The 17547-nt window shown below is 40.4% G+C and overlaps 1 protein-coding gene across 1 annotated transcript; it reads right to left on the reverse strand.

Annotated features, from left to right (window-relative positions):
* Positions 1-10359: 10359 nt before the first annotated feature.
* Positions 10360-11355, reverse strand: LOC140957783 (cytochrome c oxidase subunit 3). The gene has a single exon (XM_073415169.1). The coding sequence runs from the start codon at positions 11347-11349 to the stop codon at positions 10552-10554; it is 798 nt and encodes a 265-aa protein (XP_073271270.1). The 5' UTR covers positions 11350-11355; the 3' UTR covers positions 10360-10551.
* Positions 11356-17547: the final 6192 nt, after the last annotated feature.

The raw sequence follows: 17547 nt of genomic DNA on the forward strand, positions 1-17547 counted from the left end.
GTTAGGATGTGTTCTTATGCAGCGACAGCATGTTATTGCCTATGGTTCGAGACAGTTGAAGCCACACGAGAGTCGATACCCAATTCATGATCTTGAATTGGCGGCTATAGTTTTTGCATTGAAAATCTAGCGTCACTATCTGTATGGGGAGAAATTTGAGATCTGCTCTGATCACAAAAGCCTGAAGTATCTGTTTTCTCAGTCAGAGTTGAATGAGACAGCGACGATGGCTTGATCTGCTGAAAGACTTTGATTGCGAGATCAAGTATTATCCAGGGAAGTCAAATGCAGCAGCGGATGCTTTGAGTCGAAAGGTATGTTCCTTATCCTTGTCGACGATAGGTGTTTCGAATATGATAGAAGATTGTTGCTTTTCTGGATTAGCATTTGATACAGATAGTAGACCGTTGCGACTTGCCACTATTCAGTGTGAACCAGATTTGATTGTTCGCATCAAAGAGGCACAAAGAACAGATCAGAGTGTTCAAAAGTCGATTGATATGGTCAGATCAGGACATATTTTTGAGTATCAGGTACGTGATCATGTTTTGTATGTGAATAACCGTCTTGTAGTGCCAGATGTTTCAGATTTGAAACAACATATACTTTCAGAAGAGCATTGTAGTCGGTTCAGTTTTCATCCTGGTGGCAGGAAGATGTACAATGATCTGAAAACACAGTTCTGGTGGAAACAGATGAAGACAGATATTGCAGATTTTGTGTCTAAGTGCTTGAATTGCCAATAGGTGAAGGCCGAAAGAAAGAAGCCCGAAGGGTTACTTCAGAGTTTAGCTATTCCTGAATGGAAATGGGATCACATTTCCATGGATTTCGTCACGAAGTTACCACGATCATCCCGAGGCTGCGATGCGATTTGGGTTGTGATAGATAGATTGACCAAATCCGCATGCTTCATTCCGTACAAGATGATGTACAGATATGATCAAATGGACGAGATATATGTCCGAGAGGTTGTCAGATTACATGGTGTGCCGAAATATCGTATCAGATCGTGATCCACTATTCACTTCACACTTTTGGCACAGTCTACAGCAGGCTCTAGTTACGACTTTACACTTGAGTACTGCTTACCATCCCCAGACAGACGGACAGTCAGAGCGGACTATCCAGACTTTAGAAGATATGCTGAGAGCTATAGTACTAGATTTTGGTACTAGTTGGCAAGATTCACTCCCTCTTTGTGAATTCTCGTACAATAACAGCTATCAAACGAGCATCGAGATGGCACCGTTTGAGGCATTATACGGAAAGAAGTGCAGATCTCCACTATATTGGGATAACCTCTCCGAGGTACCAGACTTAGGGCTAGATATGATTCGTGAAATGACAGATAAAGTAAAGATAATTCAAAAGCGAATGAAGACGGCACAAGATAGACAGGCGAAGTACGAGAACATCAGACGTAGACCGTTGGTGTTTGAGCAGGGAGACAGAGTATTCTTAAAGATTTCTCCTTTCAGAGGCGTGGTCAGATTTGGCAAACGTGGAAAGTTGTCTCCTCGATACGTCGGTCCGTACGAGATTCTTGAAAAGATTGGCGATCGTGCGTATAGACTTGCTCTTCCTCCTTCTCTATCTGGGATACATGACTTCTTTCATGTATCGATGTTACATAGATATATGCCAGATAGTTCTCATGTCATTCAGCCTGAAGAAGCCGAGTTAGATCAGACTTTGAGTTACGTTGAGGAGCCGATTCAGATTCTTGATCGGAAAGAGAAACAGCTCAGAACAAAGACTAGTCCGTTAGTGAAAGTCCAATGGAATCGTCATGGCATTGAAGAAGCGACTTTGGAAACAGAATCAGAGATATCCAGAACTATTCGCATGATGTGAGTATTTATTCAGTTTTGATTATCTTATACATGCTTTGATTGATTGCTTGCGAGTTCGAGGACGAACTCATATCTAAGAGGGGGAGAAATGTAATGCCCAAGAATTGTAGGTTGATAAGATGAGATTATGAAGTTGCATGAAAGGACACCGCCCCCGCGCCCTAGTTTCTACCGCACCCGCGGTGTAAGGGCAGAAAGTAGATTTTTGAATACAAGAGAGACCGCACCCGCGGTCCAAGACATACCGCACCCGCGGTTGTAACTCATGAAACGTGAAGAATTACAGTAGGGTCACCGCTCCCGCGGTCCAAGACGGACCGCGCCCGCGGTCGTTGATTCTGAAGTGTCGAAGGGGTTCAGTCGGCTGATCGCACCCGCGGTGAAAAAGGGACCGCACCCGCGGTCGCTGTTTCTGAATTTTTGGATGGGGCTGCCGAGAGCTAAGCGCACCCGCGGTCAGAAGTGAGCGCACCCGCGGTGCGACGTGTTGAGTGAAAAATAAAACATGTGTCCTTGCCATGCATATAACATGTATTCTCCTTCATTTCAGACTTCAACACCTACAGAAACGAGACAAAACTCCATGAAAGTTCCTCAAGTTTTCTTCAAGAGTAACTTGTTGGTATTACAAGATTCGACTACCCGAATTTAGTTCCGAATTCAGATTATTGCTCCTTGCATCACTAGCTTCAAAAGGAGGTAAGTTTTGTTCATTTCCAGCATGTTTCGAAATCTATATGTTGGAGGAATTGTGATTTTAGTATAAATATATGTGCTTGAGTAGCTAGAGATCATAACGCCGTAAACAGATCGATTATCGGATGTCGCATGCAATTTGTGTAAAATTCCAACATGTTGGCCGAAACTCGATGGTGCAGAATTATTGTGTTTTGGCTTGGTATTGTTGCGGATTATGAGTTGTTGATGTTAGTTGATTAATATTTGAGTTGATGGGTATCGATAAACTATGTCGTTATGCCGTCAAAATGTATCGAGAATTATTGCTGATTTGTATATGTGATGGAATTGAGTTGAAGATTGATAGAATGCATCTCTACATTGTTATTTCAGATTTGATATTGACAGATTCGACATCGAGACTTCGACTACGACAAAGATTATACGACAAGAAGGTATAATTCAATGTTGATTCAGGAAGATACAACTCGAGCTAGATTCGACTTGAGTTTCCCTAAATCACATACTAGATGATTATTACCTTGTGATACTTTCTTTATTGATTTATCTTAAAGCATTGAGATAGGAGAGTCCTTGGTAGATTAGCCAAGCCGGATGTTCGGTTGTGTCGATGGCCGTAGGAGAAGATTCACTCCTATTGTAGACATTCGATACAGAGGATCCAAGTCTGGGAATAAGACGTACCTCCACCCCGATTGGGAGAGTAGGTGGGAGACTTGTTACGTCTTATTCACAACGGGATCCCTAGACTTAGAGTCGAGTCAAAGATATGAATTTGATTTACGTTGCCTGATTTAGATTAGTTGTGTTTCATAGACTATGGAACATATTCGTATTGTTTAAATTCATGATAGCATGTTCATGATTTATCTTGTGTATATGCATGTATACATTGTTTTATACTGGGATTTATTCTCACCGGAGTTTCCGGCTGTTGTTGTGTCTGTATGTGTGCATAACAACAGGTGGGGCAGGATCAGGGTCGAGACAAGGATGATTGAGAGGTGATAGCGTGGTGATCACGGGCGTAGCGGAAGAAACTAGTTGTTGTATTAGACATGTATTAACACTTTTAAACACTAGTTTGATTGTATGAACGAAACAAGACATGTATTTGCTTTTCATGAAATGCAATAAATCTTATGTATGTGTCGTATGTTAAAAGCAAAATTTTGACCCACATTTTCTAACAAAGATCCAATTAATCCCAAAGATAATCGAGTTAGAGCCCGGGTCCCCACAATATGACAAGCCTGCATCGGTACCACATCACACAAGACCTCATCCACATATTTCCCAATAGAAAAAGGCACTAGCACTTGTTTGTTAACCTTCACTTCCGCACAATCATTCAACCATTGAAGCCTATATGGTTGAGGGTGCTTTAATGTAGGTAACCCCAATTTCTCCACCATTTCAACACTAGCCACATTAGTACAACTCCCCCCATCTATGATTAGATTGCAAACTTTTTGGTTTACAAAACACCTAGTATGGAACAAGTTCTCCCTTTGGTTAGTCTCCTCCTCTTTGACTTGGGCACTCATGATACGCCTAGTCACTAGTGCTTCACCTACAACCGCCTCATATCCCTCATCAGGATCCTCTAACGCAGGAATCTCATCTTCATCACCCTCACTATGAGACTCATACTCACCATAGTCATTTAGAATCATTACCCTTTTATTAGGAAATTCACTAGAAATATGACCTAACCCTTGACACCTAAAACATTTAACATCTCTATATCGATTAGAAGGAGTTTCAGATTTACCTTGCACTCCTTGTTTAGGCGCCTCTTGTTTGGTCTCAAATTTGAGCTTGGTCACCGCCTTGTTCTCCTCACGTTTCACCACATTTGATCGCCATGAATATGATGAACCCCCAGTTAGATTGGTACGGCCAACTCCACGCCTTTTGAGTTGTTGCTCCACTTTTATGGCCATTTGCACCATCTCGTCTAAATCCAAGTATTGCCGAAGCTCAACTTGATCTTGGATTTCCCTGTTCAAACCACAAAGAAAACGTGCCATGGTCGCCTCATTATCTTCCTCAATATTTGCCCTAATCATGACTACTTCCATCTCCTTATAGTAGTCCTCAACACTCTTCACCCCTTGCCTCAAAGTTTGTAGCCTCTTAAACATCTCCCTGTAGTAGTGGTTGGGCACAAACCTCTTCTTCATGACCCTCTACATCTCATCCCAAGATTCAATGTGTCTCTCATTATACCTCCTCTTAGTGGTCACTAATTGATCCCACCAAATGAGAGCAGAGTCTAGAAATTCGACCACCGCCAATCTAACCTTCTTTTGTTCGGAGTAGTGGTGACATTCAAACACGAACTCTACCCTATTTTCCCATTCTAAGTATGCCTCCGGATCAGATTTCCCATGGAACGAAGGAATCTTTATCTTAATACTACACATATTACCATCCACCCTATTCCCGTCATTGTATCTACCCCGTGTGGCTTCCCTCCTTCCTCTACCAAATCCTCTACCTCCTCCATTCCTACCCCAATTCTCACTTTGGCTCTCCTCTTCTCCTCCTAAATCATACTCTTCATCTTCTTCTCCTCTACCCACATCCTTAGGCTTAGATTTAGCTCCGCTAGTACTAACTTCAAGCCTACTCATCCTCTCGTGTAACGGCTCCAACTCCACCCTCATCATCCTAGAGAAATGCCCAAACAATGCCTCCAATTGGACCTTAGATAACCCTTGATTAGAACTGTCTCCTACCTCCCTCCCCGTTTAAATATCAGATTTGTACCTGCAAGAAAAACGTTAGTAGAAAACAAAATATGCCTCACCCAAAATTCTCACGGTCACTCCAAAGAAAATCACTCGTCTCTCCCCTCGTATTTTTTTGCTCATAACAAATACTCACTAGTCACTCCGAATAACTAACACTCACACTCAAATGTTTCCACTCGAATTTGATGTTTCTCTCGAAAGTGCATTCAAGCTTTGTATTTGAATCTCAAACAATCAAGTTCAACTTGTGAACAATTGTGATCGACTCACTTAGACTGCGTAGAAAAGCAATTTGAAGGTAAATAAATTTTTTTTTATTTTTTGACTGTGTGAGGCACTTGTTATGACTCACAAAAAGGAATAGAACAAAATATCAAAAAGAAATAATGGTGAATTTTTGGATTTTTGGTTTTTTTTTTTTTTTTTGGCCGAGTACTTACTCGAAAAACCCAACAAAAAATCACCAAAAATTTCAGCAACTGACGAAGAACGATATACTAAAAATATAGATATGAAAAAAGAACGAAAGGATAACAGATCTGATAATAGACGAGATAATAACGTGATAAACTTACTTGAATTCAATGAACCTAAGCACTGATACCAAATGATATGAATCCACGTACGTAAAAAAAGCAAACACGATTATTCTAGAACCGCGCCCTCAATTCAATAACGTTAAAGGGATTCGTGTTGTGTCCCGATCTTTTGAATCAAGTATGTGCGTGATTTTTACCTCTAAACTATGAAAAAGTTTAGCAACAAATAATCACAAAGAAAACATTCGACACTATAACGAATCTTCAAAGAACACGCCCTTGACATTCCGCGCAAGAACGATCGAAAAACGCCACTACTTCGGAGTACTGTGCTTGCTTTATTATATACTGTGCTTGCTTTATTATATACTGTGCTTGCTTCGGAGTACTCATGAACAAATACTCACTAGTACTGTGCTTGCTTTATTATATAGCTACTACTGTGTTGGACGTTAGGGAGCAACCTTTGGCAACCCCACGCCCCATGAACATATATTGGCCAATAGCTTTGGTGGATTTAAAACCACCCATGATGTCAACAAGCTCTATATCATGTAAAATCAGTCCTTTTCTTTTCATATCCATGTTCATGTTCATGACATAGCACCCATCTTCAATATTCATGAGTTCCTTTCATATTTAATACATAACAATGGGATATGGTGCTATGTTCACGTTCATAATGTTTTTCACGTTTGCTTGCTACGAAAGTATTTGGCTAATCCTTCTCACATTCTTCATTACGAACCGTTAGAGCTTGCATCGAATCTCTCATATGAAAAAAGACTGGTCCAAATCCTCGACAGGAAATCTGCCCGTAACAACTACCACAATTTCATCTCATTTCTTGCAGTCCTATACCAACTTTCATTACACTACTTTATCTGCACATATTACTATCGCTATTATAACACATATTCTGATATGAATCCACGTACGTAAGAAAAGCAAACACGTTTATTCTAGAACCGCGCCCTCAATTCAATAACGTTAAAGGGATTCGTGTTGTGTCCCGGTCTTTTGAATCAAGTATGTGCGTGATTTTCACCTCTAAACTATGAAAAATTTTAGCAACAAATAATCACAAATAAAACAATTGACACTATAACGAACCTTCAAAGAACACGCCCTTGACAATCCGCGCAAGAACGATCGACAAACGCCACAAAGTTAAAAACTTTGATAAGTTTGATTTTTGATTACAAAGCCAAAGCCTTGAAAGTTGAGAGAAAAATCTCTAAGTTTTATATTCAATCAATAATAATGTGAATAATGTGTTGATTTTCGTCCATATCATCTTTTAATATAAAAAAGATAACAATATCTAGTCTCCCAAAAAAATAAAACTCTAAAAAAGGAATAAAATCTCGCAAAACCGCAAAGTACACGGACCCCGTGTAGACGTCTGGGGCTAGCTCCGTGTAGGCACTGTGAGGTACACGAACCCCGTGTACAGGTCCGTGCTCGGGTCCGTGTACACTTTGCATTTTTTCATTCTCGGCTGTAATGGACACGGACCCTGTGTACAGGTCCGTGCTCGGGTCCGTGTAGGCTCTGGACTGCTTGATTAACGTTCTTTTGGTTCCCGAACTCACTCCCATGCATCACACACCCTTCGGCACTTTGGTCCTTGCACGTAAGCCCTCCTTGATTGCTCATGACTCCCTACAGTGCCTCCTTAAACTTCTTCAGTCGTCCTCTCGTGATCGGTCCCTCTGGCAACTCCAAAGGATCCCATGCTTTCCTTGGCGCTCGATCATTCGTATTTGCATCATATTCATTCTCAATACATCATGGACAATATAAAAAAATAATGTTCAATCTTAATATTGATACCTCAATCATCACGTGAAATCTAATGAGCTAAATAACTACATAATAAACGACATAAACGCTTTATTATCATTTGTACGAGTAACCGGGCATTACACTTTCACTCCTTCGAGGCCTCTTTAAAGCTAAGAAGACTCCTTAAAGGGTTATCCTTTTCCTTCCCTTGCTTTCAGGAAAGATCCTGCGCAGCTTCTTTGTCCACCCCCTTCCTTCTTAACTACTCCAGTATCTCTAAGATTCCATTAAATAGCATAAACCAGAATCAACATCCTAATCAGCTTGAAGACCAAGCCAAGAGCAATCGCAGCTGATTCAACCCTATCCATTCTTTTTCCAAGCTAAAAGCTTGTTGACTCGAGTTTGCCACAAAACCCATCTATGGAACCGAAGCCAAGGCCCAAGTTCAACCTTCATCACTACATCTCCTCCTTATGCCATATCATTTATATATGATTGATACCTTCAGGTTCCTTCTCTCCTTTGTTGGACGTTAGCAAGAAGCGTTTAACGCCTGTTTATTTCAGGAATAAAAAAGTGACCGCCCTAAAGCTGAGACTTACTAGCCCTCGAAAGAAGTCCAATAGCAACGAATTCAATAGCAATAGCATCTAGCCACCGCCACCCAAATGAAGGTGAAATCTCGTTCTCATCTTAATCTTAAGTATGTCAGTTCCTTCCTCAAGGAACAAGAAAAGGTCTTGGTAGGGGAAGGTGTGGGATCAGACACACACTGCTTGAGACTCGTAGGCAGAGGAGGCAGCCCTCGCTCCTCTAGCTCTTATGGCTAGTGCTTTTTTATTCCTTATAGTCTTTTAATAGTCAAGGGGTTTCAATCTATATACTTTCAGTAGTTTAAGTAAGGGGAAGAGAGCCTGCTAGCTCAACTATTAGAGGATAGTGTGTACCCGAAACGAGATCGGATTAGGAAGAACATGAGCGTTGAAGTTCTTTTCCCACGTGTAAGAAAGGCTTTGCCGAAGGAGAGGTACTTATGGCAAAACGGACCGAATGATGCATTTACAGAAACGATAACCTACTCGAATAGGCCAAAAGATATGGAATTTCCCGCTGGGGGAGAAGTTGGTAGATGTCTCCTTTCTTACATACGACCTTCTTTCAGTTGGTCTGCTACCAGCATCATTTCCGCTTTGGTATGGTTTCCCCTAGTCTTCTTGATGTTGCTGCCATCACCTCAATTCCGTCGAAGCCTCATGGGGACTCTGTTCACCCGCTTTTGGTCGTGCCAAACATTTCTTTCTCTTGGCCAACAACGTCCAAGGGAATTCTTGGATTATTTTCAATTTCAGAACGCTAAAGCTCGTTGATCCTCTGATGTTACAGATGATGAGTATGTTGCCTTCCTGCTATACTGGTTGTGTCGTCACCTTCTGTGCGTGTCTAAAGTCTGGATCACTCCTGTTCTTCCTTTTCCAAATATTTTAGGCTCTGGTAGGCGTGTGGCCTTAGGGGCTCCCTTTTCACTTAGTAGAGGATTCCACTAGGTAGGAAGTAGAGTTAACCAGCTTTAAGAGCAAGACTGGGCGCGGCTATCAACCAACCTCACTTCTCGCCAAGCAGTATAGACGCATAGCTCGTATTTTCACAATGTAACAACACAAAGTGTGGACGAACTGCCTTTAATCGATCCCACCCTATGCCTTCTTCTTTCTTCTTGGCTGCTTTCACGTCTAGTTCTGGCTGGGTGCCTTTGGTCGTACAATTGTTCACTTTATTATAAGAACTCAGCCTAGATGTGGAGCTGAATTTTATCGCAAAAGGACGGTTACCAATTCGATTTCCTCATGGTTACGCGGGCAATTCAACAACATATGATTCGCCCCGAATATCCAATGATTCACTGGCATACGATTAGCCGGCAGTTTCCCGGTTATCCCGAGCTAGGAGCTTCGAGTTTTTCCGAACCAAAAGTCTCTGAAATCGCAGCTAAAGCAAGAGGTGCTATAGATCAAATGAATTTTCATCAACAAACGCATAAGCTTCAGTAGAAGCTCTTTCACAAGCGAATTCCGAGACCTATCAAGATTCCGACCCAAATCCGAATTAGAAGCCGAAAGAGACGCAGCTGCCACTAAAGCAAATGATACTGCCAAGCCAAAGAAGGCACGGAAGAAAGCATCTATTCTTGAACCAGCGGAATCCGCTTTTAACAACCCAAAATAAAAGAAGCTACATGCCCCGTAACCCTCAATGACACGCTTTGAAAGCTCCCCTATCTGACATAAGCGCACTAGCTCATTCATTTCAATCTGTTTTCATCTACTCGTGGGCCTAGTTTGAAAATATTTGTACAAAAAATGAAGCAGGAGCGTACTTGAGTTTTTGGGGCTTGGCTTTGAAGCCGTAGTTTGCTGTTACCTTCGGACTGTCTTGACTACGGCCATGAATCAAATCAAAGATTTATCCTAGTAAGAGGGCTGAACCGTGAAAGAAACAGTAAGACGAGCTTCTTTCCTCTAAGTCTTAGGCTCAATTTCAGAATGCTTTTTCCGAAATGCAAGACCGATATCTTTCGTAGCAGCCAAGGATGAGTTTGATCCATTAGGTTCTTCGATTTGTTCAGAAAAGAAACGAGAGACAAGAAAACATCTTTGATTACGATTAAAAGGAACAATCTCAGATAGACCAAGATCAAATTTCGAGTCATTTCTTGGTGAACATGATCCGCCATAATCTCTTCGATCCCTTCATTGATGTGCCAGAATAGAGAGAGATTTGGTAAGAAAGTGGAAAAGACTTTTTTGTATATGATAATCAAAGGGAGTGGGAAAACTGCAGTAATTCTTTGGAAAAGCCCGGTTCTCTTTGTCTTCGAGCTTTCATTCCTCAATCCACTAATTCGTTCCTTCATATACCTCCCCACCAATAGATAGAGACAAATGGGAATAACCGAACCACGTCTACAAAATGCCAGTACCATGCAGCTGCTTCAAAGCCAACGTGATGCTCCTTGGTCAGATGACCAAGATATTGGCGAATCCCACATATGATCAAGAAAAGAGTACCTATAATCACATGAAAACCATGAAAGCCTGTTGCTAAGAAAAAGGTAGAACCATAAATACTATCCGAAATAGTGGAGGGTGCTTGATAATATTCCATTCCTTGAAAGCCAGTGAATACTAGAGCCAGTAAAACGGTAGCTACTAAAGCGTAAACTGCTCGTTTTTCCTTCTCAGCTAGTATAGCATGATGAGCCCAAGTTACGGCAGCTCCGGATGAAGGGAGAATAAGGGTATTAAGAAAAGGGATTTCCCAAGGATCTAAAACCCCAATCCCTTTTGGTGGCCAAATACCTCCGATCTCTAACGTAGGTGCCAAAGAAGAATGAGAAGAAGCCCGAAAAAAAGCAAAAAAGAACATAACCTCCGATACGATAAAAAGAATAAAAGCATATCGAGGTCCTAATTGTACGACTTTGGTATGATGTCCTCCCAACGTGGATTCACGTAGAACATCGCGCCACCATACGAACATGGCATATAGAATAAATATGAGGCCCAAACTGAGAAGTGTTGCACCCCTTTGAAATGAGTGCATGTACATCAAACCTCCTACGGTTGTTGCCAAAGCTCCGAGTGAACCCGAAATAGGCCATGGACTTGGATCTACCAAATGATAAGAATGCCTCTGAGATTCAATCATAAACCATTTTGCCTTTGTTGTATGTAAACCCCCCCGCCTTCACCCCCAACCCTAAAGTAGTAAAGAAGGGCTCTTTGGGGTCTAATTTTCTTTTTATCTGACAGGACAAACAAATAGGAAAGGGTGGTTCTTTCATTGCATTGATAGAAGAAGAACTATAAAAAGATGGTATTTATTGACAGGACTGACCGCTTTCTAGTCGTAGTTGGTACCGCCCTTGTTCACTTCAGCATGCAAGGAAGACCATCGGGAAGAATCAAAGTTTTTCTCCTCCGCAAAGCAAAGCTATCAATGTTTTATTCAAGATTTTTAGTAGTCGATCTGTAATGCTCGGTTACTCGTACATATGATAATAATACATTTATGTCGTTTATTATGTAGTTATTTGCTTCATTATGTTTTACATGTTGATTGAAGTATCGATATTGAGATTGAACATGATTTTTATGTTGTCCATGGTGTCTTGAGAATGAATATGTGTTAACATAGTGATAGTAAGATGTGTATGCAGAAGTAGGGTAAGGAAGTTGATAGGAAATGAGATGAAATTGTGGTAGTTTTTATAAGTTTTAGCATAATGATTTGAATATTGATCCAAATTGAGTGAGCCATAACCATTAGAAATCTAATATATAATGCAACAACTTTCATGTTTTGGGTTTTGTCCAAATCATTGTGGAAGACAAGCCAAAAGTGCCCCGAAGTGTGTCGTGTATACTATCATTCCGTCACTGACACATGTTAGGAGAATGAGCATAACTTTTTAGTCAGACTTTAAAATGACCTGAAACTAATTGGATATTAAATCCAAGACATAGGGCTACAACTTTTATGTTTACCCCTTTTTCAGATTATGAACGTAAGAGCCGTTTCTGGAGCAATCTTTGAGGTGACTGTGCGCAGAGCGGCGCCCGAGCGATAATAAATGACCGCCCGAGCGCCACTGGTTCTGGATTTTCGGTTTCGGACAGAAATTTCCGCGCTCGAGCGGTAATTTATGACCGCCCGAGCGCCGCCTGTATACAAGAAGATATGTTTCAAATTTTCTAAGCATTCCAACCATTCCACATCTTCTTCTTCAGCATAAGCTCGAGAGAAAACATAAGAATCTTCCTCCAAATGCTTTCTTCTTCCTCTTTTTCATTATTTTGAAGTTGAAACTTAGTTCTCCATCACAAGAACTTCATAAGGGTGTAAGTTTTCTTCTCTTTTAGTTGTTCTACTTGTAGAGGAGTGATTTTCACCTAGTATGTACATAGTGATGGGTTTATTGATGTATTTGACAGTATAGGAACGAGAATCATCGTCTCAAACAAGTATTCGTACGCTTGGACAGTAAGTTGGCATGTTCTTGAAGTAATACATGAGTAATATTTTGATTTCAAATACTTCCCATTGATTATTGCTATATGTACATTGTTAGTATCTTATTGATGAAAATATAGCACCATATTATATTGTTATGTATTAAATATGTAAGAAACTCAGGAATATTGATGATGGGTGCTATGTTATGAACATGAACATGAACACGAAAAGAAAAGGATTGATTTTTACATGATATAGAGCTTGTTGAAATCATGGGTGGTTTTAAGTCCACCAAACCTATTGGCCATTATATGTTCATGGGGCGTGGGGTTGCCAAAGGTTGCTCCCTGACGTCCCACACAGTAGTAGCTATATAATAAAGCAAGCACGGTAGTACAGGTCAACAAATGAGGCTCAAGTACAAAAATGAACATGAATATATGTTATGATACGACATGGTTTAAAGATTCATTGTTGATCACGACTTGATATGTATACTCCTTCTACGCATATTGATACATAAAAGTGCCAACTTATTGAGTTTTATAAACTCACGTAGCTCATGTATTACTGGATCAGGTAGTGGAGAGGCGTAGGATGCCGGTTTGCCAATAGATGCTTGTGACGTGCCTTACCTCGACAAGAACCGAGATATCTTATTGTATAGCTTCCGCATATGTATTGTAGTAAATTTTATGTCAGGGTTTGAAACAAGTTCCATGTTATGTATGATGATACAAAGTATGTTTGTATATGAGAATATGTTTATAAGTGTGTATAAATAGTATTGCTTGAGTTTTTGGTGCATACAAAATATAGGAACATCATGCCAAAATTTTTATAAACGGTCAAAGTGATGCCTCTTGTCTGATTTGCTTCATACTATAGTTATATCATTCAAACCTTATTTTGATTATGGTAATTATGCTAATTATAGAGTAAGGGTGTGACATTTTAAATGGTATCAGAGCCCACGGTTCTTCGACAGGGAAGACACTGCACTTCATCCATACATGGGGAACTCAACAAGTAAGTATCTTTGTATCCCATAATTTATATTAAGTTATGTGTTTCTAAGTGACCTATAGGTAGGTTAAGATAAGCGACGATGCCACCTAAACGTAAGGTACATGAAGGAGAGTCATCTAAGGGCAAAGCCCCAGCGGTCGAAGGTGAGGGCAGTGCAAAAGTCCATGATCAGGCAAAAGTCCATGGGGAGCAGATACAACAATTACTGGAGATGCAACGGACCACACATGAGCAAGCACATGCACAAGCCATGATCCCCAGACAAGGGCCTGTTCAAACTGATGTGTATGATCGTTTTCGACGTCTGAATCCTCCTGAATTCATGGGAAGCACCGATCCAGCAGTAGCAGAATAGTGGATTAAGTCATTGGAGTCCATCTTCTCCTAACTTCATATGGAAGATGTTGACAAAGTAACTTGTGCCGTCTTTTTATTAACAAAACATGCAAAAATATGGTGGGAGAGTACAAGGGTTGCATTACCGGTTGGACCATTGACATGGGAAACTTTCAAAACCGTATTTTACAACAAGTATTTCAGTAAAGATGTACGAGCCAAGAAAGCCAGCGATTTCCTTAACCTGAAGCAAGGAACCATGTCAATGACAGAATACATATAACAATTTGAGGCTGGAGTCCAATATGTACCGTATATTTCACAAGATGACACAAGTAAGGGCGAACACTTCATGCGGGGACTTCGCTCTGAAATTAAACGAGATGTACGAATGTCGAAAGTTGTTACATACGGGGAGATAGTGGAAAGAGCACTTATGGCGGAACAAGATGAACATGACATTGACAGAGACAGGCAACAGCGAAGACAACAGTACTTTCAAAGAAGCCAAGGTACAGGACAAGGCAAAAAGACCAATAGCAGAGCTACTCGACCAGAGGAACCCCGGGGCAAGGGTTCTCCTCCATGAAAAGAACAAGATAGATCACCTTGTCTTAAATGCGGTAAAATCCATGGTGGAGAATGTATGAAAGGTTCCAATGTTTGTTATCGTCGCAAAAAGCCAGGGCATCTAGCCAGGAATTATCCAGGAAGTTCTGAGAAAGTACAGGGACGCCTTTTCTCCATGACTAAAGAGGAAGTGAATGCGGATACATCGATGATCACTGGTATGTTCTTGATTTCTGGTATTACTGCTATTGTTTTACTAGATTCAGGAGCCACACATTCTTTTATTTCGGAATCATTTGTAAGGAGACTGGCCTTTACAGCAAGTACAACAGAAACACAACTCGCCATAGCTTTACCTTCTGGACAAGAATTACAGACAAATCAGATTGTACGAGGGTGTCCAATATATGTCCAAGGCCATCAGATGTATGCTGACTTGATAGTTCTGAGGATGACTGATTTTGATGTGATATTGGGAATGGATTGACTTTCGAAGTACAGAGTTACTATTGACTGTGGCTTAAAGATGATCCAGTTTACGCCAGTAGGAGCTGAACCATTTACAGTAGCAAGTGCAGGTATATCCTTACCTCTTCAGATAATCTCTTGTATGAAGGCTTGTAAATTTCTACAGAAAGGGTGTCAAGGATATTTAGCATCTATTTTAGTTATTGAACCACCGATTCGTGAATTAAAAGATACAGATGTTGTTTGTGAATTTCCAGAGGTATTTTCTGATGATGTAACAGGCTTACCCCCTGATAGAGAGATCGAATTTGTAATTGATGTTGTGGAAGGAACTCATCAGATCTCAAAAGCTCCTTATCGATTAGCTCCTACAGAAATGAAAGAATTGAAAGAACAGTTACAGGAGTTGCTTGATAAAGGGTTTATTAGACCGAGCTTTTCACCGTGGGGTGCACCTGTTTTATTTGTGAAAAACAAAGACGGTACCCTCCGTCTATGTATTGATTATTGGGAGTTTAACAAAGTGACAATCAAAAATAAGTATCCACTCCCCAGATTTGATGATTTGTTTGATCAATTACAAGGAGCTACCATCTTTTCGAAGATTGATTTACGATCAGGCTATCATCAACTAAAAGTGAAATCAGATGATATCTCAAAGACTGCCTTCCGAACCAGGTACGGGCATTATGAATTTCTTGTAATGCCATTTGAACTAACAAATTCACCAGCTGCTTTTATGGATTTGATGAACAGAATTTTCAAGCCATTTTTAGACAAGTTCGTGATTGTGTTTATAGATGATATTCTCATCTACTCACGATCTGTAGAGGAGCATCGAGAACATTTGCAATTAGTTTTGTAAACTTTGAAAGATAAACAATTATATGGCAAATGGAAGAACTGCGAATTTTGGCTTGAACAAGTATCATTCTTGGGTCATATCATTTCGAAAGAAGGCATATTAGTGGATCCAAGTAATATTGAAGCTATTAATAACTGGCTACGACCTGCCACTGTTACCGAGGTACGTAGTTTTCTTGGGCTAGCTGGTTATTACCGTCGGTTTATAGCGGGATTTCTAAGATAGCATTGCCTTTGACTGCGTCAACACGAAAGAATGTGAAATTTGTATGGAATGAAGCATGTGATCACAGTTTCCAAGAGTTAAAGACAAAATTGACCTCAGCACCGGTCCTTGCTATTCCAGAAGGATCAGGAGATTTTGTAGTATACAGTGATGCTTCGAAACAAGGTTTAGGAGCAGCTTTAATGCAGCACGGGAAGGTGATTGCTTATGCATCAAGACAGTTGAAGGAATATGAAAAGAATTATCCCACACATGATTTTGAACTGACAGTAGTGTTATTTGCATTGAAAATATGGCGCCATTATCTGTATGGTGAACGGTGTGAAATTTACACGGACCACAAGAGTTTGAAATATTTATTCACACAAAAAAAACTGAATACGAGACAACGACATTGGTTGGACTTGGTGAAGGATTACGATTGTGTTATTAATTGTCATCCAGGTAAAGCCAATGATGTTGCAGACGCTTTAAGTCGAAAATCCAGTTCTATTGCCACAATGCAAGTACAAGAACAAATTTTATAGGATTTACAGAACTTGAAGCTTGATGTTATTCAAAAAAGAGCTGCAATCCAGTTATCATCCCTCATGGTTCGACCAACACTTGCATACAGGATTAAGGCCGAAAAAGTGCAGATAATGAATTAGAGCAATTGAGATAAGGATAAAGGACATTCGAACTTTGAATTGAATGGGAAAGGAATTTGGAGTTATCGAGGTAGATTGTGTGTGCCGAAGCAAGGAACGATCAGAACTGTCATTCTTATTGATGCACATGCTACACCCTATTCGATCCATCCTGGAGGCACCAAAATGTACAAAGATTTGAAACCATTATTTTGGTGGCCAGGTATGAAAAAGGACATTGCTCAATTTGTTGCACAATGTCTAACTTGTCAACAGGTCAAGACTGAACATCAAGAACCAGCAGGACTCCTGAAACCACTACCCATTTCTGAGTGGAAATGGGAACACATCACGATGGATTTCATTCTTGGTTTGCCAAGAACACAACGAGGGTTCAATGCTATATGGTTTATTGTGGATCGACTTACGAAATCAGCTCACTTTCTTTCAGTGAAAACCACATATACGATGAATCAATATGCTGAAGAATATATCAAGGAGATAGTGAGGCTTCATGGCATCCCAGTGTCCATTGTATCTGATAGATATCCCAAATTTACGTATGCATTTTGGAAGAGTTTACATCATGCTATGGGAACTCGATTGGCATTCAGTACAGCATTTCACCCTCAAACTGATGGACAATCAGAACTAGTAAATCAGATCTTAGAAGATATGTTGAGGGCCTGTACTATTGATTTTCCAGGCAGTTGGGACAGTAAACTGCCGTTGGCTGAATTTACCTACAACAATAGTTATCAGTCAAGC

The sequence above is a fragment of the Primulina huaijiensis genome, chromosome 14, assembly GCF_012295235.1.
Source record: "Primulina huaijiensis isolate GDHJ02 chromosome 14, ASM1229523v2, whole genome shotgun sequence".
Taxonomy (NCBI): Eukaryota; Viridiplantae; Streptophyta; class Magnoliopsida; order Lamiales; family Gesneriaceae; genus Primulina; species Primulina huaijiensis.

What these genes read in the sequence shown, in the direction of transcription:
- LOC140957783 (XM_073415169.1), bottom strand. Translation starts at nt 11,349, where the DNA reads ATGATTGAATCTCAGAGGCATTCTTATCATTTGGTAGATCCAAGTCCA.